The sequence below is a fragment of the Spermophilus citellus genome (genome assembly GCF_964194105.1).
Source record: "Spermophilus citellus genome assembly, chromosome: 15".
Classification (NCBI taxonomy): Eukaryota; Metazoa; Chordata; class Mammalia; order Rodentia; family Sciuridae; genus Spermophilus; species Spermophilus citellus.
This window is the reverse complement of record NC_138195.1, coordinates 79,024,473-79,049,575: the sequence shown is the minus strand read 5'-3', so window position 1 is coordinate 79,049,575 and position 25,103 is coordinate 79,024,473. Positions and strand designations below refer to the sequence as shown.

The following is a 25,103-nucleotide window of genomic DNA, read 5'->3' as shown; positions in this document are numbered from 1 at the left end:
GGGTGGGATCTTGTACTTGTCTGATGCTTTCATTAGGGTTAAAAAAAAAATGGCAGGTTCTGCCTATTGGCGAAGAAACTTCAGAGGCAATAATGCAAGCAAAGCAGAATCAAGACTTGGGCGACCGGTTGACATACTCCCCTTCTACATATATAGACTTGTTGGAATGCTAGTCCTAGCTACATACCACTAAGCCTTTGTCTTCTGACTTCAACCTTGAAGATTAAGGGCAGATTAAGGACTGTGAGTCTTAAACAAAATGGACCCTTAAGTAAACACAGAATGAGCCTAAATGCCTGGAAAAATTCCTATTAAGTGGAACAGTAGAAAGCACAAACTCAGAGGGTAGATTTCAAAACAAATACAACATTAACTACAATAAATCCAATGGACTAAATGCTCCAGTTAAAAAGAACTCTTGCCCATCAATCAGAAGACAATGCAAAAGAAAAGCATGGGTAGATGGCTTTAAAACAGTAACAAAACAACAAGCCAAAAACAAACAAAAACTTCCCACTAAGAAGATCCAGATGGAATAGTCAATAAACATATGAAAAAGCAGTCAACCCCAAGCAGTCAACCCCAACCAGTCATCAGGAAAATAAAAATAATGGTAAACCTGACACTGTCCCCAGACAGGCAGAAACTATGTACACATGTACCAAAATGACACATTTATGAAGGATAGCAGATTGTACCTAATATGCTAAAACTAGAAAGAATTCAAATATCCATCAACAGTAGAATGGATTAACAAACTACACAGCCATACAACAGAAATGTATATACAATGAGAATCCCCCACATACCCAACAACATGGAGGACACATACTGAATGAAAGAAACAAAACCCGAAACATGATATTATGTGGTTTCATTCACATAAAGCTTAAAAATAGACAAAACTTCAGCTTTTCACCACTGAGTACTGTTTAGGGAGTCATGAATGGGTATACAACCAGCACAGAAATGATTATTATTGTCTAAGTCAGGAGTGTGAAGAGGCAAGACCCCAGCAGGAGGAAGGACTCTCAGGGGCTCCTGGGTACTGATCAAATTCTTTCTTGACTTAGGTAGTGGTCTTATGGTATTTAGGAGATTTCACCAAATATTATTTTTTACATTTTATGAAATATAATTAGCCACTCTGCTGTATATTATACTTCTCAATAAAACAGAAAAGTTTTGGGTGCCGTGTCGCACGCCTATAATCCTAGCAGCTCAGGAGGCTGAGGCAGTAGAATTGCAAGTTCTAAGTCGGCCTCAGCAAAAATGAGGTGCTAAGCAACTCAGGGAGACCCTGTCTCTAAATAAAGTTCAAAATGGGGCTGGGGATGTAGCTCAGTGGTTCAGTGCCCTTGAGTTCAATCCCCAGTATCCCCCCCTCCCGCCCCCCCCAAAAAAAAACAGGAAAGAAAGGAAAAAACAAGAAAGAAAGAAAAGCAGAACAAGGTAAAAACAAAATTGAAGCACTGTTTGGAATTATTTCGATTAATCCATGAGTTCTTCCAGTGGCCGGGTTAGTCAGGTGCTGCCTTATAAGACTTCTGTGCAGCGTAGGACATAAGCATGGAGAGGGAAGAAACAGTGAGAAATCAAGGGTGGTGATAGGCAGAGAATAGTCACTGAAGGCCTGTGTACGCAGAGCAGAAGCTGTCTTCAGGGTTTATGCCTACCTCCCCCCACCAAAAGGCAACCACCGGTCCCACTGACTTCCTCCTTCGAGACTTCCCTTGTAAACATCTTCCCCTGTAAAACCATCCTTTGCCCCTGTAGCCTCAGACAGCCCTTTGCATTTGGCACTTACCTCAATGAACACATTTCTTGCTGCCTTTCCAAGTGATATCCTCAAAGGGAGTGAGTAATTTTTTAAATCTCTTCCTATACTTCTCCTTCCAACAGCACTTAGGTCAGTGTCTGGCAAGTAGGAAAAAGTCAGCTGCTGCTTGTTGAATGACGGAATGAATGACAGGATGCCTTACCTTCAGCTGCAATTCCTTGTATCTCTTGGACATCCGAATGAGCAACTTCTCACCATTGATCACCGCAGATTTTTCTTGATAATACTGGACCATGGCCTGGGCAGCTTCTGTGTAAGCCATCTCTAAAAAGGCCTAGAAGAGACAGGAAGGTCTCGACTTCACTGGTCTTGAACAAAATTATGTATGTAGTATGAGTCCATGTGAATGAAGTTCAACACCATTTAACTCAGCTATCCCACTCCTCGGTTTATACTTAAAGGACTTAAAAACATCATACCACGGGGACGCAGCCACATCAATGTTTATAGCAGCACAATTCACAATAGCTAGACTGTGGAACCAAACTAGATGCCCTTCAGTAGATAAATGGATAAAGAAAGTGTGTACATATACACAATGGAATATTACTCAGCATTAAAAGAGAATAAAATCATGGCACTTGCAGATAAATGGATGGAGCCAGAGAAGATAATGCTAAGTGAAGTTAGCCAATCCCAAAAAAACAAATGCCAAATGTTTTCTCTGATATGAAAATATTGATATATAATGGGGCTGGGGAGAGCATGGGACAAATAGATGAATTTTAGATACGGCAAAGTGGAGGGAGGGGAGGGAGGGGGACATGGGGGTAGGAAAGACAGTGGAATGAGATGGACATCATTACCCCAAGCACATGAATGAAGACACGAATTGTGTGAGTCTACTTTGTGTACACCCATAGACATGAAAAATTGTGCTGTATATGCATAAGAAAAAAAGAAGAGGCATATAAAAAAAAGAATAGGCAAAACTGATGGTGACAAGAGTCAGAATTGAGTTTCTTTTTGGAGTGGGGGTGGGAAGATGACTGGCAAGGGCCATAAGGAAAACCTTCTGATGTTCTGAAAATGTCCTGTGTTTTAACTACATGGATGTACATATGTTTAAAAAATAAGTAATGAAGTTGTATACTTAAAACTAGTGTACTTTATACACTTGAGAGTATCTACTTTATAACTCAATAAAAAGAAAAAAATCAGTATAAGGAAGAACTCTCTTTGATCTCATCTGTTCAAAGAGAACTTTTTATTAACTTTACCCAAAGAGCTCATTATAAGATGGCCCCTCCCTCTCCTGATCTCCATGGTTACCAAATTATTCTTAATTATGTATGTCGGTCCTGGACTATATCATGCCATGGAAGCCCCTCTGGGATGGGAGGGCCCATTAACACAGAGTTCCTGGTTGGAGGGCTGTTGCCCATGTGACCCTGGGCTGCTATTTGGTGATGACAGCACAAGACAGAGGCACAGGCCAAGGCTGCTTGAGTCCTCACTCTTCTTACAGAGAAAGAAATATATTCAAAACCTTGGGCCTCACAAGCCCTTGGGCTTGAAGGAAGGCTGGGGCACTGTGAATTAGAGAAAGGGAAAGACCCAACCATGTTTCCACAGCATCTTTCCTCTTTATCTGTTCTGATAAAACACAGAGAGAAATTGCCTTTCTGCTCCATTTGTGTCTATGGAGTTTCTACACAGACTGTTTTTTTCCCTCTAGTAGCTGCTACAGTAAGGTTGCTGCTGCTATGGTCTCTTAGATTCGTTTGGTTTGCACTATTCTGGGATATACTGATTCTGCCTCTCTTTGTTGAGAGGGAAAAGTGGTCTGTGGCCAGGGAGCTCTCATAGGAAGCCCCTAATTCTCCCATTTTCTGAACTGAATAGGTGAAGCAAACTCTTTGCCCTTCCTTCCCTCCCATTTACCGGCTGATCTCAGATGCGAGGTTTTCCTTCAGATTGTCACACTCTATGGCAGAAGTGTGTGCAACTAAAAAGTCAAGATTCTTTGGGGGTTTATTTCAAATTCTGCACCTGGCTTTTTCTCTTGCTTAATATAAACATGTTAGCACCTCTGTCTGTCATTTCTGAACTGGGAATAAAACTAATCTAAACAATCTCACTATATTATTGTTGCAAGTGGAATTTTGTACATTTACCCAAAATAGAATTCCTGAGCAGTGGAAGGAAACACAGAGGCTCAGTGGTCTATGTCCAGGTTGAAGGAGTAAGGGCACTGATAATCTGCTAGGGCTTTAAGTCTCCATAGTTCATGCCTTAATTGGGAACATGATTTCCCCTCTGCATGTTCCTTGGATTCATAAAGCAAACATTTTTATTAAAATAAAAGGTAAAGAGAAGTGATGGGAGGGGAGGGGAGGGTAAGGGGGGATAGGAAGGGCAGCAGAATAAAATAGACATTATTGCTGCTGTATGTATATATATGACTGTATGACCAATGTGATTCTGCAACCCATACAATCAGAAAAATGAGAAATTGTACCCCATTTGATTCAAATGTATGAAATGTCAAGATCATTGTACTGTCATGTGCAACTAATAAAAAATAAAAAATAAAAGAGAAAATATTCTGACTTTTGACCACTCAATGTATATATAGTCCCCACTCCCATTCTGACTTTAAAAATGAAGACGAACATATTCAGTCCCCAAGGGCTCCGTCAATTCCTACAGGTTAAGCATTTTTAGTTCCTTAGACTTAGGAGGCCTCCATTAATTCCCTCCTGCTCTCCTGCTCAGACCCAAGGGCCTCACACTATCACACTGAGGACAGTTCTTGGCTGACTCCAAACCTGAGCCATCAGGAAATAGCTTTCCTATGTTGGTGAGCACCTCATCCAGTTGCACCTCCCCTCGCCTCTAGGCAATTTGTAAAGGCATGCGCTGAACACAAGAAGGGCAATGGGACATCATGAAACAAAACAGCCCCACAAAAATGTCAGCTGTGAATCACCTCTTTATGTCAAGAACAGGCTTAAAAAAAAAAACAAGAAGAAGAAGAAGAAAAAGTATACATTCCCTTTTCACCAATGTGTAGATTATCCTGTGCCCCCAGAGTGAAAGTCCCCAGGCCTACCTGGTTAGTCGACTTCATGAGGATGTAATTAGTGACCTTTCCAAAGGGCAGCCCCAGGTTAATGACATCATTCTCAGTACAGCTTCCCTCAGGGAGATTGCAGATATGCACCACACGGCCAGCACCTTTCCGCTGTGCAAACTGATAGAAAAGAGCAGTGGCTAGTCTTCAAAGACATTTCCCTCGGCCCCTCTATTGCAGACATTCCTAATGGTTATCTTCCCCCAAATAATGATTGCAACATGATCATTTACAAAATCAATGCAAAAAAGGATTTCATTTGCAGGCATACATAAAGTATCAATTCTAAACCATTTCTTTTCAAAAAGGATTCACATTTCTAAAAAGTAATAACATCCAGGGCTGGAGAGGATACAAGGAAATGGGCATATCCATATGTTGCTGGTAGGGGGGTTGTGTGTCTACATTCTTTTGAGAATATACTTTCTCGGTATCCTACCATCCTAATTTTGGAAATCTTTCTTACAGAAATTAAAACATCAATGCAGACTTGTGTACAAAAAAATTACTGTAGTACTTTATGGTGTGGTAAAAAAAAAGTTTAGAAACATCCTATATGTCCAACAATAGGGGAATATTTGAGAACATAAATGATTCAAGCATACAGTGGAGAACCACAAAGCCATTAAAAGAAAGGAGGTAAATGTGCCCATATGCAATAATTTTTAAGACAGATCATTAAGTAAAAAATAGGTTGATAATCAGTATGTATACTACAAGGCCATTTGTGTATGTGTGTGAGTGTGTGTGTGTGCACGCATTTTGTGTGCATGCTGGGAATTGAACCCAAGGCCTTGGTGCATGTGAAGCAAATGCTCTACCACTGAGCTATACCTCTACCTCCAACCTTTTTTATTTTTTATTTTGGGACAGGGTCTTGCTAAATTGTCCAGGCTGGCCTCAAAGTTGTCATCCTCCTGCCTCAACCTCCTGAGTAGCTGGAATTACAAGCAAATACCACCATGCCTGGCTCTATGATGTCATTTTTGTAAAACAAAACTGTACAAGGACAAGATAAAGAAAGAATTATAAAAATGCTGATAATTATTGGAAGTGGTTAATTACCAAGGGTTAACTATACTGTTCTCTATTGTTTTGTATGTTTGAAACATTTTTGCAGTGAAAACATCTTAAAGGCTCTAGGCACAAAGGCACAGAGTGCACTTATCAAACTGTCAGTGCTGGTTATCTGCAGGGAAGCAGAATAGGAAGGCAGCAGGGGATACATATTGAGTCTGTTTCGTATATACCTCAAATTATTTGACTTACAATTTTAAAAATTTCCAAAAAAAAAAGAAAAAGGGCATAGAAAAGTTTGTAGGAACTTAATACATTCACAGCAACAATCTGTAGTTTAGAGCACTGGTTTTCCACACATTTTTTTTTTTTTTTTGCCTTGGATTCCTTTTTTCAAAGAAAATTTTATACACCAGTCCCATATATTCAACAAATAAAAGAGAATCTGTTACAGTCAAACTTTGGGATCCATCACACTGCTACCCCTTGCCCCAGGCACCTCTAAGGAACACAGCTTGGAAGCCACAACCTAAATCAAAGCTCCTGGAGGGGAGAAGTGTGTCCCTTAGGCCTGGTGATACCTTAATTAGCCTAGAATCTCCCGGAGCTTCAAGAATTAGTAACCATAAGCCCATCCAACGTGGAAGAGAAGCATACAATTTTCCAAAGCTGAAATAGCATAGCTTACATTTGCAGTCACCATTTTCTACAATAAAGTAAACTTCAACATCTCTTACATTTAATGTGGGTCTGACTCTGCCGAGGTAACAAAGGGCACATTTGAGGTCTCATTCTAATCAAGAGTGAGTACTTGGGTAATTCCACCATGAAAAGCTCTCACTTGTCTCACAGGGCCGAGGACAATTGGAGTCAATGAGAATTTCCATTAATGGTTCAGTCCTGAATTGGAGAAGCCCAATTGCCCCTTTCATACCTCCCCCATGATAGCGTTCAAAATGTCAAGCACCTTCCCAAAGGGGAACAAGGAAGGATTCAGTGTGTGGCACAGGCACATGCCCTCCCCAGAATATCCCTTTGTCTTCATGAAGTGCAATGGATTCTCAGAAAGCTGGAAAATTGAGGCTAAGCCTGGGTAGCCAAGACTGAGCCCTTCTGCAGGGATGATGGGAGAAGGGCTGTCAAAAGGCAGGCTCTCTGCCTTCCATTAGGGTGAGCCATTGACATAAAGACGCCGACCCAGCTCACAAGGTTACAAGCAGAGCTCAGTGGCTGGCTCTCTGAGTTTATTAGCAGGAGGGCTGGGGCTGGGCGTTCTGCCTGGTCTCTTAGTGGGGCACGTTTCTGCCCCATGTGACTTTGCTGTGGTTGGTCTGGGCAACGTGTGCTTGGACAACAGAGCTGACATGCAGGGCAGTTCTGGGCCAATCCCTCTCCTGGCCTGTCTAGTTGCCTAGTGACCAGGCACCAGGGCCAGCACTTCTCTCATTGTCTCCTCTGGCCTGAAAGGAGGACTCAAGAGGTCTTTATCTGAGCACAGCAGAATAAACAGGAATTCACCTCCCAGAGAGTAAACACCCTCCCAGCTGCCAGTCACCAAAGAAGAGAGGAGATGTAGTCATGCTGCAGATGTTGCCAAATGCACTAAAATGAACAGGTATCCATCAGGGGTTAAAACTTTAAAGATACACTCACCTCTCCGCAAGGTTCTAGAAAGTGAGTGTTACTGATTCCCGTGTTGTGGCTTAGTAAGATAATCATGATATTTTTATAATTCTTCAGTTAATTATATTAATTTGGAGCTTCTCAATGGGTGAAATGCAGACGGGTTTTACGTATACTTGGATACTGATTCCCTCAGGCAGCAAGCCAAGTACCTCTAGTGCCCAAGAGCAGCTTCTTCAGTTTATCATTTTCTAAGTGAGCCATGAAATGTAAATCTTGAGAACCACTGGATTAACTGTTTGCTCTGTGTTATGTCTGCTTCAGGGGATTGGATAAAGTCTGTCCAATTAGAGAAATTATTTTTATATGTTAAATTCTTTTGCCAATATTTTATTTAGTAAAGTTCAATCTAACTTTTTTTTCTGTCATTCATATAAAATATCCTTCTGTTGTTAAATTCACTTTTAGGTTCAGGACCATGTTTTTGATTCATAAAAAGTGTAGGGTAATAAGTATTATCACTCTATTCTTGAAATAATTTATATAAACAGGGCTATTGGTTGCCTATGCCCTATGGGAGATCTGAATGAGAAGGGAGAAAGGGAGGAGAAGGGAGAGTGAGGTCTCTGGGTGGTACTTCTATAGTAAAGTTCATTCCTTCGGGGGCACTGACAATCCTAAGTGCTTTTGAGAAAGCAGCATGTTGCTGCGAAGTGATTCCCACCCTGGGTTCTCTAATAAGCCCTAAAGCATTTCTGAAGTTAATAATACAGTAATCCCCCATCACAGGGACTATGTTCCAAGGCCCCCAGGGGATACCTCAAAGCACAGAGAATAAAAAATGCGTTTCCCCCCATATGTACATATGATAAGATTAAATTTATAAATTAGGTCCAATAAGAGGTTAACAATTACTAATCACGAAACAGAACAATTATAACAATATACTATAATAAAAATTATGAATTTATAATAAAACTTTTGAATTGTTTATTTCTGGAATTTTCCACTTAATATTTCAGACCAGAGTTAACCTCGGGTAATTGAAACCACAGACAGCTAAACCAAGGATAAAGGGGAACTATCAAACAGCAGTGGTATGGGGGGCTAGATAACATTTTTGACATTCAAAAAGCTGAAGTGATGTCATACTTTGAGTTCCTTCACTTTTTTTTTTTGTGGCACTTTCTTGATATGGTAAATTTGTGTCAAATCAAACTAAATTTGGCCTAAGGAAGCCTCTATACTTGGAGTCCTTACTTAACACCCCACAACCTAACTTAGTAAGTAAACTCACAAAAAGCCTTAGGAGTATACTTTTGTAACAAATAGCTGAGTCTCAACCAATCACAGCCACTGAACTTCAATCAATCAAAGGCAGTCAACCAATTAGAACAGATTCAAATAAAGTAAGTGCCTAGCTATAACCAATTCGCCTGTCCCTTCCTCACTTCCCTTTTCTGTCCATCAATGCTGCTCGCCTACCTTGTGGAGTATAGCTCTCTAAACATGTTTTTGGTTTGAGGATTTCCTGATTTGTGAATCATTCTTTGCTCAGTTAAATCCTGTTAAACTTAATTCATCTGAAGTTTTTCTTTTAACACAACTGAGATCTTATACTGATTGGTGTGTCTGTATCTTTGATTAGTGAAAATAGGTAGTTAGTTATTTAATAGTATATTAATTACATTAATATAAGTACTTGACAGATAAAATCTTTCAAAATATGGAATATGGGACAGGGGCTGCTTGGGGTAAGAGCACAGAATAAAAGGGATGTTGGGCTATCAAAAGCATGGGACTTTCTGATATGAGTGGAAAGAAGCCAATCCTGGAAAACAGAGGACCCGGGGTCCATTCCCAACCCAGCCACTGATTAGGTGCAAAACTAGTTTCCCTTTCTGGGCCTTATTCCCATGTCTGAAATGAGGGAGGTGGCCTATATGTCTAAAGTCTTTTCCATATATAAAAGAACTATGTTTATGGTTCTAAGTTCTTAAATTTCACTCCTCCCAGAAGCCTTGAAGGCTAAGCCATAAGACACAGGATAATGATACCTTTCCCCTTGGGTGCTCAGCATAAACAGGAAAGCCCTGCTGTCCATCAACCACCCAGTCAGTGTGCTGTTCGCCGTCTCTCTGTCTGAGCTCAGCTGTTCAGCTGCACATCCACTTACAAACATGTTCACTTTTCAGGCATGCTTGTCTGTGTTGGTGATGATCTCATCTCTCCAGCACTACAGATAAGCTCTAAGTTTATCTTCTTGTTTGTGAGCTCTGCTGCTCTCTAAATCTGCTGCCATGGTGCCCGAGAGAGATGAGATAGATGATAGATACATTGAGGTGAACTAGACACCCAGGCCTGGTGCTTCTCTGAGAACAGATCCACATCATGTATATGCTTTATAGACACCAGGCACCAGGGTCAGGGCAGCAGGGGAATCAGACAGACCCAAGTCTGTGTCTCTGCTTCCCAGTCACAGAAGGCCAGCATAGGCCAATTACTGAATTTCTCCAGATCCGAGTTTACTCACCTCTAAAAGTTATCCTATAAAAATTTATTCCTGTCAAGAAGATAAAATGCCACAATGTAAGTTAGGTGCCTTTGTGCAATGCCTGGCATCAGCAGGCTCCCATAAATACAGATTGATCTCCTTTTCGCCAGCCATTAAAGGATGTGCCATCATAATGATCCTAGATTGGAGGAAAATATTGCTTTAATTACATAAGAGAAAGTCCATGTTCTTAGGAAATTCACACTGAAATGGAGTTGAAGAGGTCCAATATCTCCAACCTACTCCAAAATAATGACTCAGGAAAAAAACGTGTAACTGCCTAAGAGTGATAGAAAGCGAGGGAGAGATGTTAAGGGAATGGGCAAAACATTAATCTGGGCAAAAGTTCTATGGGAGTTCCTAATACCTGTTTTGTACATTTTCTATGAATTTAAAATATATTGAAAGTTATCAAAAATAAATTTTAAAAGATGAGCAGATGAATTTAAAGAGAATGGGAAGACTTCACTGTCTTGAATTTTTGGTGTGAGCACTGCCAGGCTCAGTTCACGTCTTCTGTCTTGCTCTGCCTGCTGAGCTCCCAGGAGACACAAAGACAACAGGTGCATTTGAAACTCTCCAGCCCAAGGTCAGATGTCTAAGAGAGCTGAAGTGTCAGGGCTGTAACCAAAGCCCTCATTACCAACCTAGAGGGAAAATCATCCTTTCCCAGCTGGCAGAGCCTTCAGCCTGCCTGCAGGCCAGCAGTAACCTCGAATGCCCCCCTGAGATCGCAGTCCTGGGCTATGCATTTTCGCTCACTGAGGTTGCTCGTTTAAAACCAGATGCTGCTTCTAATAGTTCAGATGGTTGGGGCCCAGACCTCCCAACTCACCCACAAATCTTTAATAGTGAGGCGAAATGTGCAAGAAGCAAACAGACTTGAAAACAAAGGTTCTGAGACCTTACAATGCCCTTTGGTGCAAGTAGGAACAGGCTTTGCACATGAGTTCAAAGAAGAGGCCCAGTTCAAATAACTTTCAATCAGGATGTGGCTCGGGGCAACAGGCCTGTCAGGTGAAAGAAGTCTCTCAACATGCTTCCTAGAACTTGGGAGTATAGATTCGATCTTCAGTAAGTGATTTTTGTGCCTCAGCCTCCTCTCTTTGTGTGACCTAATTGCATGTAACACAGAGTCTGCAGACCTCTGCTGGTTGTATGCTAAACACACCTAAGGACAGATACAGGGCAAATGTTTACTCCTCATGATATCAACTCTGAAGGTAATATTGCAGATGGCAAATGGGCATGGATTTCATTGCTATAGATCTTAGTTTAACATGGAAGCCTTTATTGACACTATCAAATATTTTATAGAGCAAACTAGCTTTGACTTGAGTGAATTCACTTTTACCGGTGCCAGACCTGCCTGCGATCTTAGGTGGTTCACATGCTGGCAACTTTATCCCTGTAAACTTTGGAATCATGGGATTAAACTGGAGGTAGTCTGGCCTACACCCCAAACTATGTGAGGACACTAAAGCCTGGGAGAAGATGAGGAAATTAATCTGCAGTCAATTTAACAGTGGCAGATTGTGATTAAAACTCAGGTCTCACTGAAAACTATCAATCACAGAATTGATGAATGAAGGTAAATTCACATAATATAAAATGTTATAACAGGGGTGAGGTGGGGCGGGTCTGCTGGGGGTCGGGGGACTGGGGCGTGGGGAGGCGGCGGCGGCCCTGAGGGGCGGGGTTACGGGCGCGGCCGCTGGCAGCAGTGGAATATTATTCAACCATAAAAGAGAATGAAGTACTGATTCATGCTACAACACGGGATAAACCTTGAAAACTTGAAGATAAGTGAAGGAAGCAAGACAGAAAAAGACCATATTGTATGACATATATGAAATGTCCGGAATAGGCAAATCAGAAATGAGGTAAAATAGTGGTTGCCAGAGGCTGGAAGAAAAATTACTACAAACAGTGATCCATCTTCAGCTGGTGAGAGCCTCTTGAAGTTACCCTCTGAATCCTTCTGCTACATTTCTTAGATTACTAATTAAGTACTTATGGATGAAATTATATGATTGGAATTTATTTCAAAATAACCCAAAGGACATTACCAGGTTCATATTAAAATTGGAAGTTTCTATCTTTTGAGGGACATTGGAAATTGAATGTAATGGCAGCAGAATTTATAAAGAGTTGCTGTAGAGGATGTTTCCATGGTGAAACAGAAAAGCACAAGTTTTCTGTGGAAAGAGACAGTAAAGCAGCAGTCTCAAATAGTCAGATTACCACTATCTGTATACCTCCGTTGACTTCTGTTTCTGTAAAGCCTCAGGTTGGCTGTACTGAGGATTATTTGCTTTCCAAAATACCCTCTCATGGCAAAGAAGTACCATTTGTGGTGCCTAAGTTCAAGTTATCTTATATTCAGCCCAGGGCACAAGGAACTCCTTCTCATCTGGAAGAACTTGAAGGATCTGCCAGAGCATCTTTTGGAGATCGAAAGGTGGAACTTTCCAGTTCGGCCCAGCATGGGCCCAGCTATGATGTGTACAACCCTTTCTATATGTATCAGCACTTTTCACCTGATTTGAGTTGGCGTTTTCCTCCTCATTCAGAAGCAACAAGACTGTATGGATCAGTTTGTGACCTAAGGACCAGCAAACTTCCTGGTTCCCCTGGCCTAAGCAAATCTATGTTTGATCTTACAAGTTCATCTCAGAGATTCATCCAGAGACATGATTCGTTGTCTAGTGTACCCAGTAGTACATCTTCAAGAAAAAATTCTCAGGGGAGTAACAGAAGCCTGGATACGATTACTCTCTCAGGAGATGAAAGAGATTTTGGCAGATTGAATGTGAAATTGTTTTATAATTCTTCAGTGGAGCAGATCTGGATCACAGTTTTACAGTGCAGAGATTTAAGTTGGCCTTCTAGTTATGGTGATACTCCCACTATTTCTGTAAAGGGAATACTAGCGTTGCCCAAACCAGTGCATTTCAAGTCATCAGCAAAGGAAGCTTCTAATGTTATTGAATTCTTGGAAACTTTTGTATTTGCTATTAAACTACAAAATCTACAAACTGTAAGACTTGTATTCAAGATTCAAACCCAAACTCCCAGGAAGAAAACCATTGGAGAATGTTCTGTGTCGCTTAGAACTCTCAGCACAAAGGAAATGGATTACTCTTTGGATATAATACCACCTTCAAATTTTTCTGTTTGCCATGCAGAACTTGAATTGGAGACTTGTTTTCAAGCAGTAAATAGCAGAATTCAGCTTCAAATTCTTGAGGCACAGTATCTTCCAAGCTCATCAACACCTCTGACTTTAAGTTTTTTTGTGAAGGTGGGAATGTTTAGCTCAGGAGAGTTGATTTATAAGAAGAAAACACGCTTACTGAAGGCCTCCAATGGAAGAGTAAAGTGGGGAGAGACTATGATTTTTCCACTTATACAGAATGAAAAAGAAATTGTTTTTCTCATTAAGCTTTATAGTCGAAGCTCTGTAAGAAGAAAACACTTTGTGGGCCAGATTTGGATAAGTGAAGACAGTAATAGCACTGAAGCAGTGAACCAATGGAAAGAAACAATTGCAAATCCAGAAAAGGTTGTTACCAAGTGGCACAAGTTAAGTCCATCCTGAAGACTTCACACATTAATTTGGTGAAGAAACAACTTGACATTCTTTTAGAAGACTTAGAATTTTAATTTGCTAAAAATTATAATAAATTTTATCAAATATCCAAAGTGAAGGAAATGCTTTAAAACAGTGCCAGAAGAGACAAAATAAAAGCGTAGTATTATTATGGCAGTTAAATGACTTATAAAGTCTATGAGAATATAAGTCATACATAGGAATTTATGTATTATGTTTTTTGCTTTTGTTTTTTAAGTTTTACCTAGATATTTAAAACCTACTATAACAAGCCCTGTTAGTACTACTAGACATTTAGATGACTATACCTTTGTTCCAGTGCGAGGCATTGTTGATTACATTTTTGTTCCACTGTTTACCTCTTCCTGTATATTTTCTCTCAGCAAAAATGAATTGAACCATTTCAGTTGTTTTCTGTATTTGGGGGAAGATAGTGCCCTGTGTTTATAATTTATTACCTATAAGGCATTACATTGCTATTTTGTAAACTACTTACTTCCAAGAAACTTCAGAAATAGAAAGTATATTTAGACGAGGATAAACAAAAACACCAAAAGATTGAAGTTTAATTGGTGACCCAGAATTATACATATTTTGCTGTTTCTCTCCATTAGATACTTTTGTCTTTGTTTTATTTGGAGTTAAAATAAGATTATCATCCATATGGTCCATCCTAACTAGCAGAATGAATAAGTTTAAATAGAAAATATTTTATGATAATCATTTCCTTGCTTTTAGTTTTTTAAGTACAAATTACTTGTTCTGTAATCTATAATGTTAGAGTATTTTGTCATGTTTTTTATAACTATACCTGATAACATTATAGAGCAAAAATTTTCTATTTCAGGTTTCTTTCAGTTGCTTATTAGAACTCAGTATAAGGGGATAATTTCAGCATAGTTGTCCATATGAACTATGGACAAAAGCAACAGCTTTTTGGAGAAACAAATAACCCTACTCCTAATTTAGCAAAATATGATTTTATTTTTGCTAGTAAGTAGACTATGTGCTCTGTGTTCTTTGTCTTCCATTTTTCTTTCTTTGTTCCAAACATGCCAAGAGATAGATGGTGATATTTTAGGCCAGAGGTATACCTTTCCATAACCTAAACATTCCCTTTTCATTCTAATTCCTGTGTTCTATGTATCTTATTAAAATTTCCCCAAATAAACACCTAGTTCTCTTGCCTAGATACTATCTCCACAAGCTGCAAAATGTATCAAGTTTATATGCCCTTTGCTTCTGTCTAGATTTTATGGTTCCAGTGGTGTGATAAGTATTCTCTGCCACTGTACATTTTGAAATAAAAATTTTAGATTTGTGAAAAATGGTATTTTAGATAGTACTCACGTTGACTTCTGGAAGAAATTACCCTGCGTGGTAGTATTTTGAATCTTTGAGACAAATGCAGCTAATTTTGATTTTTTCATTTGTTTTTTTTTAAATAGACTATTTTTAGAGTGGTTTTAGGTTCACAGCAAAATTGAAAAAAGAGGTACAGAGGTTTCCTATACAACCCTCTCCAGTACACAGACATACACAGATGAGGTACAACCTCTTTACCCTGTCAGCATCCTGCACCGGAATAATACATTTGTTGCAACTGATAAACTTACATTCATACCATTATCACCTAAAATCTATAATTTACATTAGGACTCCCTCCTGGTGTTTTACATTTTGTAAATTTTAACAAGTGTATAATGACATGTATCATTAGAATCTTTTCAGAGTGGTTTCATTGCCCTAAAAATCCTCTGCAATACAATATTTTAATAGCTATCAAAGAAATAAATGTATTTATTGGCTTTTAGGTAATAAATAACAGACTTTCTTGCTTTAAAAAAACTAGAATTTTATTTTAGCAATTTTCTGTGTTTTTAATTCTTGAATTTAATATATGTAGTCATGTACTTAACTCAATTTTTAATTATTTAATTTGTAGTATTTAAATATATGTATAATATATGATTTGAGGGAAAAATATGGTTTCTTGGTTTCTTAGGATCCCAAATAAATCATAAAAAGAAAACTTCATTTAAACAAACTTTCAGATAGGAAAGTATTGGTAGAACTAAGACCCCAGATATTCTAATTGGTATTAACTTAAACCTTCCAAAGGTGAAGAGATATTGAATATAGCTGAAATGCTCATTTGATTTCTTGAAGCTTTATGTAGAAATATAAATAGAAACATGCTCTTTCTTAAAAATTTAACCTTTTTAAATTTTTTTATTTATTTGTTTATTATATGGTGCTAAGGATTGAACCCACTATCTCAGGCAAGTGCTCTACCACTGAGCTACAACTCTAGCCCTAGAAATACCGTCTTTCTGTTAACAGCCCCTCATATTGTGAGAAAAACAATAGGAACTGGTAACAAAAAATGAGATACTGTGGAAAAACCACTTCCCTTTCTTTGCATTTGCTTAGGCTTTTCTTGACCTTTACCCATCTATAATAAGGAAAAGGAAACCAAAATGATTCTGGGTGATCAAAGGGAACCATGGAAGGATTCATGTTGATAACTGATAATTTACATGATATAATCCCTAAAATAGTATTTATTTATAAACTTTCACATTAACCCAGTTAAATAGCTACAGCCCATGTCAAAATATAGCATCAATACTTGACTTTTAGTTTTGATGATTTTTTAAGCAGAACTTATTGAGAAATGACCAAGAAAGTATGTCAGTTTAAACTCTTAATCAGACTGTTAAGAAACCAGTGGGATTTTGAACATATGTAATTGGTCCGAAAATAACCTAAAGTGAAGTTCTGTTTGAATGCAGTTACATGAATTTTTTGATACCAATGTACTACGCAGCCTAGTGAAAACACTTTCCTACCAAAAATTTTCATTGTTTGTTTAATTAAATATTTGCTTATTTATGAAGGATTTTCAATTTTTCATTAAATTTTAACTTTTCTTACCATGGGAATAAGGGGTATTGCACTCAGAAGCAGCTAACCACTGAGCCATGTCCCCATCCCTTTTTATATTTTATTTAGAGATAGGGTCTCACTGAGGCTGATGTTAAACTTGCAATCCTCCTTCCTTAGCTTCCCGAGCTGCTGGGATGACAGGCATGTGCCACTGTGCCCAGCTCAGGAACGCGTATTTCAAAATTATACATCTTTATTAGATATTTGAACTTTTGTTTGGTGTTTCTTCAGGTATACTAAGAAAGGTGCCAGATAAAATATCTGTGTATCTAGTGTTTTTTGAAGAGACTTTCTGATGTTCTTGTTGTATAAGTGTAATTCTTGTTAAGAATTAAATTTCAAATTCTTTCATTTCTAGGTTAAGTGCTTAGTTGAAAGAATTGTGAAAAAAGGGCTCATGTAAAATACCATGTCCATTTTGAAATAAAGATAGATATTAAGGGAGTTAATGTAGGCCTCAAAAACTATATTTTATGTTTTAAGTGGCAACTTTTCTGAAGATAAATCCTGCCTATATTTTTAGTAATTTCTTAATAGAAAAAAATTTAACTTGTTTTCCTGATTTTAAAATTTTTTCAATTTCTAAAAAGAAACATCTTTAAAAACATTGATCACAGTCTACATTAAATCATAGGATTCTGACAATGGCAGTAGGTATCTAAAAAGGGAGTTTTATATTATATGTCTTCTTGGATGGCAAGAAGGTTGCCAGTTCCATTCTGAGCTAAATCACTGAAGGAGATATGTCTTTAAATGATGGTGATATTTGTTGTATTGTTTTTCATATTCTTATCCTATGGAATTTGTTTCTGGGTCATCCATCATCCTTTAGTTTCTGGGAGAAGAAAATAGATAAAAAATGTCTGCTCTTCATGGTAAGGCTGGATTTATTTTAGCAGAAATAAATTTGACCTGCTGTGGCTCAAAAAAAAAATGTTATAAAATAAGACTATGTTCTGATATGGGAAGGTGTTGGAAATCAATTCAAATATGAGAACTCATGTTAAGCAAAAAACACTAAACTGCTTGATAGATTATATGGCATTACTTGACTTTTGCAAAAAAATAGACTTTTATTCATTAAACATGTATACATACATTAGCCAAAATTATCTGTATTTATAGTAAAAGACATGTATAGTTTTCTCTGCAAAAAAGGAGTTTCTGTTTTTTCATATTTGTTAATGTCAGAAATTATTATTATTATTATTATTATTATTATTATTATTATTTTACATCATGTGTTACTTCTATTCACAAGATGGCCACTCACAGAGACAGGAGGACAAATGTCATATCCCTGTCTTGTGTTACTTTTGTTTGTTTTTGCAGTACAGGGGATTGAACCCAGGGTTGCTCTACCACTAAGTTATATCCCCAGCCCTTTTTATTTTTCATTTTGAGACAGGGTCTCACTCAGTTGCTCAGGCTGGCCTAGAACTTGCGATCTGCCTAGCCTCCCATGTAGCTGAAAAATGCATAAAATGTCCCCTGCTGAGGGGCCAGAAATCATGTCAGCTGGGATGGTGGGGCAGGGACAGGGCGCAGGTAGAACAGGCCATATCATTTACTACTGTGAGGCTCAAGAAGTCAGGAGACTAGAGTACTCTGAGCCATAAACTCAGAAGGACAGACAGATGTCCTAGAAACAGCCAGTGTCTGAGGGATAACCTATGACGTAACCTTTTGGTCTTCCACAAACATTTGTTTCCCTGAGTCTCAGTTTCCTTTTTTACACAAGTCCCCAGAGTGCAGGAAACTGGTGAGAAAGAAATAATAAAAACCATGTGTTTCGTCCCAGGCTGGAGAGGCCCATTCACAGCACCTGCACTAAATAAACTCCAAGGTGGCTGTGAAACCTGCAAGACGTTTTTATGGAGACAGTTACAGGCAAAATGCACCTTAGGCAGGCACAAGAAAACTATTTACAGCCTGAGAAGGCCCCAGCAGCCCCTTCCAGAAACCTGATTACGCTGTTTATGACTATTCAGGCGGCCAAGGAGCAGGAGCCTCTGCTCTGTCAAATGGCGGCAGCTTAAGTGAAAGGGAACACCCATCTCTGAAGACCCTGGAGTGAGGTGGGAGGGACTGGGGACAGACACAAATAACCCTGCCACCAGCAAACACAGCACACAAGTATCAGTCCACTGTCAAAAATAAACACGGAGAGTCAGGCACAGTGGTGCACGCCTGTAATCCTAGCAACTGGGGAGGCTGAGGCAAGATCTCAAGTTCAAACCCAGCCTCAGCAACTTAGTGAGGCACTAAGCAACTTGGTGAGACCCCATCTCAAAATAAAAAAATAAAAGGGCTGGAGATGTGGCTCAGTGGTTAAGCACTCAAAAAAAAAAAAAAAAAAAAAAGAAGCCCCAGTACCAAATAATAACAACAACATCAAGAAATAAACATGGAAAACATGGGGTGAAATGTTTGGACTCCAGCAGAGACAAGGCAAGTTTTTAAAATTTAGCCCAGCTGTTGCCAGAAGAGCTGGGTGGTGGTGGTGGCCAATGGTTTTTGGGGTCAGTTGAAATTCAGAGCAGTTCAGGTATGTTCTATAGGCTCCATCCCAAAGCCCCGGGGCGGGGGGGGGGGGGGGGGGAGGCTTGGTTCTCCTGCTTAAATACAGGGCGCTTCAGAAGCAGTGAGGCTCTTTGCACCACAGACAACTGTGATCCTACAGTGGCAGATTCCTGGCTGTGCCTGATTTTACCCAACAAAACGTGTTTCTGAAAAGATGTACGTGAATGGAATTCAACAGAAGACCCTGGCATACGCCTGTGGGGGAAAAAGCATCAAAGCCCTCTCGAGATCTTTGAGGGGGGTTACGGTCTCCTTGTTAAGGCCTTATTTTCTGTATGAATTTTCACAATAAGCATAACATTTGTATGCAGGAAAATCATAAATTTGTATGCAAAAGAGGCTCTCGGCACTCACTGGAGCCTGGCAGAGCACCCTTTAGTAACAGCAGAGTCAACCTTTGATGCCTGCTTGTCTTTGAAGATCAGTATTTGTACAAAGAAAAAAAAAATCAATAATCTATCTGAGGGACTCTCCAGCTCCTTAAAGGAGTCCTGAAAAATGTTTTTCAGTAACTGATCAATCAGCTCTTCATTTCTCAACTTGTCTTCACATGTTAATACATTTGCATTTCAGGTTTTCCAAAAGAGAAATACGGGTGTCTTCAATTCCATTTGCCAAAAATGACTAACACGGCTCCAAAATCTAACAGAGGGTGTGAATGAACATCAGCCATGGGTAAAGCAGGAACTGATTGGGGCAGCCTTTGCGCTCTCCCCCAGATGTCCTTGGGAAGGCTCGAGTGACCAGCAAGACTTCATCGAACTTATAATGAGAAAGCCAGTCAAATAGTGCTTTCCCCTTACATGGAGTTTATAGAAAATGCCTTCAAATGCCTGAGTTCATCTTGGGAATGCTGTCCCAGTGCAGAAGAATCTGGATGCCCCACATGACTGGCCTCTTTATCTTGCTCCATGGTTGGCTGAGACTAGGGAAATCCCTGCCACCCCCAAGGTAGCCTCAGATCTTCCTAAGCAGCTTATAGGGTGAGAGAGGGAGGGAATGGAGGACTTACTAGGGGGAGGAATCATTGCATGCAAGTGCTCTCTCTTCCACTGAGCTACATCCTTGGTCCCTCCAGTTCTCTTTATAAGGGGCTCAGTTGATGCCAACTCTCTGTCTTGTGCCCAGACCTCTAGAAGTGGTCTGTGTACTAGCTCTGACCCTTGAGCCATTTGTTACCCAGTCCCTCCCTCCCTATCTCAGTTATAGTCCCCTCCATCTCAGTGCCTGGGGTTGGAGTCCCAGGGCAGGATGTGGGCACAGGTGCCTCTGTTACCCATAGGGCCTGGAAACCCCCCTGTGCCCTGGGGGTCAGGGCATAGAACATAAAGTTCTGTTGCTAGAGGTCTGTCCTTAAAGACAAAGGACCTCACACCAGCATTCCACTTTCCTGAGACTGACCCAAAGCTGCCAGTGACCTGGACTTGGCTCTAAGTGGTGAGAATGCAGAAAGAAACCATCAAATTCTCTTTCATGAAAATGTGGGCTTCCAGACAGGTGCTATCTCGAAGCCCTTCTCCCACACAACATCACAAAAACAGACTTGAATAGACAGACACTGGGGCCCAGACAGGCCTCGTGTGTGGTGATGAACCTCCCTCCTCCCCACTCACTCACCCACCTGGGTCTAGAAGCTACACTTCACAGCCTGCTCTTTCCCTGTTTTGCACAAATGCCCCAACATGTGAAGGGGACAGCACGTGGAGGGCAGCTGCAGAGAGCTTGTGCACAAGGAGAGAGAAAGGCTGCAGCTCCACTCAACAGAAATTGAAAAACACAGGCAGAGGGAAGAACACTGAGCCAGGCGCCCTCTAGCTGGGTGCAGCCACAGGCGCATTTTGCTTTGTAGCCTGTTTGGCCTCATGTCCCACATGCCAGAGTGGGAGGCTGCACCCAGCAGGTGTGCAAGAAGTGTAAGAAAGGGAGTGTAGTGTAAGAAAGGGGGTCACAACCGTTGGGCAATGGAAAGATGAAGCTTTAAGAATTCGAGGTACTAAATGCATGTTATGCAGAGAGAACAAAACTAAAAACAGAAAACAAAAATCATTAGACGGCACCAATCATTTCCCCAAGGGGTCGGCAAGCACAATTAGTATGTGGTCCCTACTGCCCAATACTCTCTCTTTTTGGCTCAAGTTTCAGAATTACCCTCACACAGGGAATGATCTACTTTAATAAAACATCAGAAATGATTTTAGAATTTAAAAAAATAAAAGCTCAAACTTTGTTTTGTTTTCTAAACCAGTGCTGACCGCTAGAAAGCCAGTGGATGCCTTTGATTTGAAGAATTTTGTCAGCTTCTTCATGCATGTTTCGATACTAGCTGGACTGAAGGCAGCACCTCTTGGCTCCGTCTAGGGATGCTTTTCTGAAGGACACAAAGCCTCATCCTCACAGCCGCATCCCAGCCTCCTCTGCACCTCTAAGCCCAGAAGCAGCAAGTAAAGCAAATGCTTTGGGGATGACAATGGAGAAAAGGCTTTTCTGTACTCACATTTGTCCCAGAAGGAAATGCAGGATTTGACTGAGCAAACGGCCTTGCTGGAATGGCTGCGTATGATGTTCCAAGATTTGAGGCATATTCTAAATAATAAGTGATACAAGCCAGGTGAAAACTTTGGAGTCATGCTAAGGACATACATGGGATGAGAAAACTAAAAATTTCCTTTTAACACATTTATTAGTGATTGGCATGATTACATCTCTGGGCATGTTGTAATCAGCAATACTTGTAAGTATGAAATATCTCTGGGAATACTGACTCATGCTAGTGACTTGGGATCTGTTTGCTTTATAAATGCACAGGAAGGACGCATCAGAGAAGTCCTGGTTCTTAAAGACAGGACATAACAAGCCTGCAGTAGCTGACTGGACTGCAAACTGTGACCTGTAGGGCTGTGCTCACCTTCATTTCCAGCAGGGCTGTAAACAGCTGTGCCAGTCGGGGAGCCACACAGTGCTCCCTCTGCCGAAGCCAGTACACACCGGATGTCAGCACTGGAGAGAGGTGAGAGGGTGAACCAGTTTCTCAATAAATTAAATGAAAAATTACCATATGCCCCCGCAATTACACTCCTAGGTTCAGACCCTAAATAGTTGAAAACAGGTCCTCACACAAAAACTTGTACACGACTGTTCATGGCAGCAGTATTCACCATGCTGAATACTGTGAATATTATTCGCAGTAATAATATTCTGTGAAGCAACCCCAAGTGCCCATCAAAAGATGAATGGTTAAGCAAAATGTCATACACATGTAGTGGAATATCGTTCAGCCATAAAAAGGTCTATGTGTGAATGAAGCTTCAAAATATTATGTTAAATTTTTAAAAGCTAGTCACAAAAGGTCACATAGGATTCCATTTACCTGAAATGTCCAGGAGAGGCTAATCCTTAAAGACAGAACGCAGATGGGTGGTTCTGGGAGGTGGGGGAAGGAAAGGGGAATGACAGAGACTTAACAGGTTTGAGGCTTCCTTTGGGGGGAATGAAGATATCTTGGAACTAGATAGTGGTAATGTCTGCACAGCCTCGTGAATGTGCTAAATGCCACCGTATTGTAAATTTTTAAATTATTTTTAAGTTGTGATAAACCACAACATAAAATTGACCATCTTCGATATTTTGAAGATCCTGGGTCAGTGGCATAAAAACACGTCCACACTACTGTGCGGCCACCACCGCCATCCATCTCTAGAACTCTTCATCTTGCAAAACAGAAACTCTGTGTCCACCAAACACTGACTCTCAGCCTCCCACACCTTGGCAACCACCATCTGTTTTCTGTCTCTATGAGTCTGTCCTCTCTAAATGCCTCCCACAAGTGAAATTACGCAGTATATGTCCTTTTCCGATTGGCTTATTTCAGTACAATGTCCTCAAAGTTCAAGCATGCTGAGGTATGTTTCAGAATTTCCTTTCTTTTTAAGGCTGAGTAATATTCCACCGTGTGCACAGACCACATTTTGTTACCCATTCATTTTTCCAGCTGCTCTTGAATTCTGGCTGCTGAGAATAATAAGGGGAGATCTTACGAATGGGCCCATTTCAAAATACAGAACCCAGTTGTCTATTCTACACCCCTGGGCCAGACCCTCTCTTCTCCACCTCCACTGGTCTCTAGGTATCTACTTGGGCTGCTGAGTGTCTATTCTCAGCATGGCAGTCAGGGACCTGTCCTGAAGTCTGAGCACATCACCACTTTGCTCAACCCTCCAATAGCTCCAATCACACAGCAGCACTGAGTCTTCACAGTGGCTGGGTCTCTGGACCTGGGCCTTGGTACTTCCCTGGCTTCTCTCCCTGCCTTTCTGCCCTGATCACAATGGATGTTGTCTAGTATCCCAGGTCCACACCATCTGCAGGGCCTTCAAACCTGCTGTCCAGTCTGCCAGGAATGTGTTTCCCCCAGCCAGCCCCAGGCTCATTCCATCCTCTCCTGAGGTGTCCTCAATGAAGTCTCTTCCAAATGCTCTCTTTGAAATGCAAGGACCAGCCCCTCAGTGCCCACGTGAATGCACACACATTTCCCACCCTGCCCCAGTGCTGCCTTCTGCTTAGCATTTACCACCAGGAATGCTAATTTTTCATTGTGTGTCTCCTCTGCATTGAGTGTAAGCTCCTCAAGGACAGAGACTTGGCCTATTTTGTTCTCTGTGGTTTCCCTTGCACCCAACACAGAGCACAACAGACAACAGGTGTTATAGATCTTGTTGAGCGCACTCCTGAATCCAATCTCTGGAAGAGCACTTACTTTTCAGAGAAGACCAGGCATTTCTGAGCATGCAGCTTCCCCTTCACATGCAGCTCCCAGTCCTAGGCCAGAAGGAAAGAAAGATGACTAAAGTAGAATTGCATCACGGGGGAGGCAGAGGATGAGTGCAGAGTAATCGTCAGGCAGGGAACACAGAGCTCCCAGAGGCTGGTCCAACCCTGCATATGCATGTCTTCCTCTCCCTCCCTCCGCCCCCTGCTCCTGCCTCCTCACCCTGCCCTCACTCCAGGGGCCTCTGGTCCATACATCCCATGCCCATCTTGGACAGTAACCAAAACTTGACAGTCAGACTCCTTCTTCCCCTTTCATTGGACCCTGGGACCCACCTGCTGCTCCTTCTGTTCTTACAGAGAGAACACACCCATTTCTATAGCCAACTGGGAGATTCTGACCAGTGGACTCACCAGTAAAAAAGGCCTTAAAAAAGGATTATGGAAGACACAATCCTTGAGCACCTCCAGAGTTAGCCAGTTCCCTCCCCAAGCTGGAAGGGAGAGGGCATGTCCCACCAAGTCACAGGGACGCACATGGATGATCTGACCCAGGCAGAGGTGAGTAACACCCTGTGATGTGACTCCCACTAAGGAAGGACTTCATTATATTCCGTGACTGAATGAGAAATGGGAGGCAGGACAGTCCAGTACCTAAGAGGCACAGGGTAGGGGCGGGTCAGACACGTTTTTGGTTTTGGTTTCTGCAGTGCTGGGGATCAAATCCAGGGCCTCACACATGCTAACAAGGACCCACCACTGAGTTACATGCCACGTTTGAATCCCTCCTCTGCCACTTTCTAGATAGGAGGTCTGAGGTGCGCCATTTCGTCTCAGTGCCTCAGTTTCCTTGTTTGTGAAGTGAAGATAACCCCAGGTATACCTCATAGCCTTACCCCAGCACACAGAAAGGGTTTAATAATGTCAGTTATTACAATCATCATGGATTTGGAATATATCACTGCATCATCAATAAATTTGGGGGGGGGATAATTACACTATAATGGGCTTTTGTTTATAGCAGTTCAAAGCATCTTAAAACCAGTGGGGAGGTGTCATGAGGCTGAGGCCCCTTATAATAATT

At 40.8% G+C, this 25,103-nt stretch overlaps 2 protein-coding genes across 5 annotated transcripts in view; one reads left to right on the top strand and one right to left on the bottom strand.

Annotated features, from left to right (window-relative positions):
• The window catches only part of RBM20 (RNA binding motif protein 20), a 184,851-nt gene that overhangs the window by 30,891 nt on the left and 128,857 nt on the right, over positions 1–25,103 (bottom strand). For all 4 annotated transcript variants that reach the window (XM_081267743.1, XM_081267744.1, XM_081267745.1 and 1 more), the window contains 5 exons: positions 24,009–24,070; positions 22,161–22,252; positions 21,750–21,838; positions 4,896–5,036; positions 1,983–2,114 (listed from right to left, as the gene is read on the bottom strand). In XM_081267743.1, the coding sequence (XP_081123869.1) occupies positions 1,983–2,114; positions 4,896–5,036; positions 21,750–21,838; positions 22,161–22,252; positions 24,009–24,070 (516 nt within the window). The remainder of the gene's footprint in view (positions 1–1,982; positions 2,115–4,895; positions 5,037–21,749; positions 21,839–22,160; positions 22,253–24,008; positions 24,071–25,103) is intronic.
• LOC308634632 (tandem C2 domains nuclear protein-like) lies at positions 11,849–15,562 on the top strand. Its single transcript, XM_081268631.1, has one exon. The coding sequence runs from the start codon at positions 12,239–12,241 to the stop codon at positions 13,709–13,711; it is 1,473 nt and encodes a 490-aa protein (XP_081124757.1). The 5' UTR covers positions 11,849–12,238; the 3' UTR covers positions 13,712–15,562.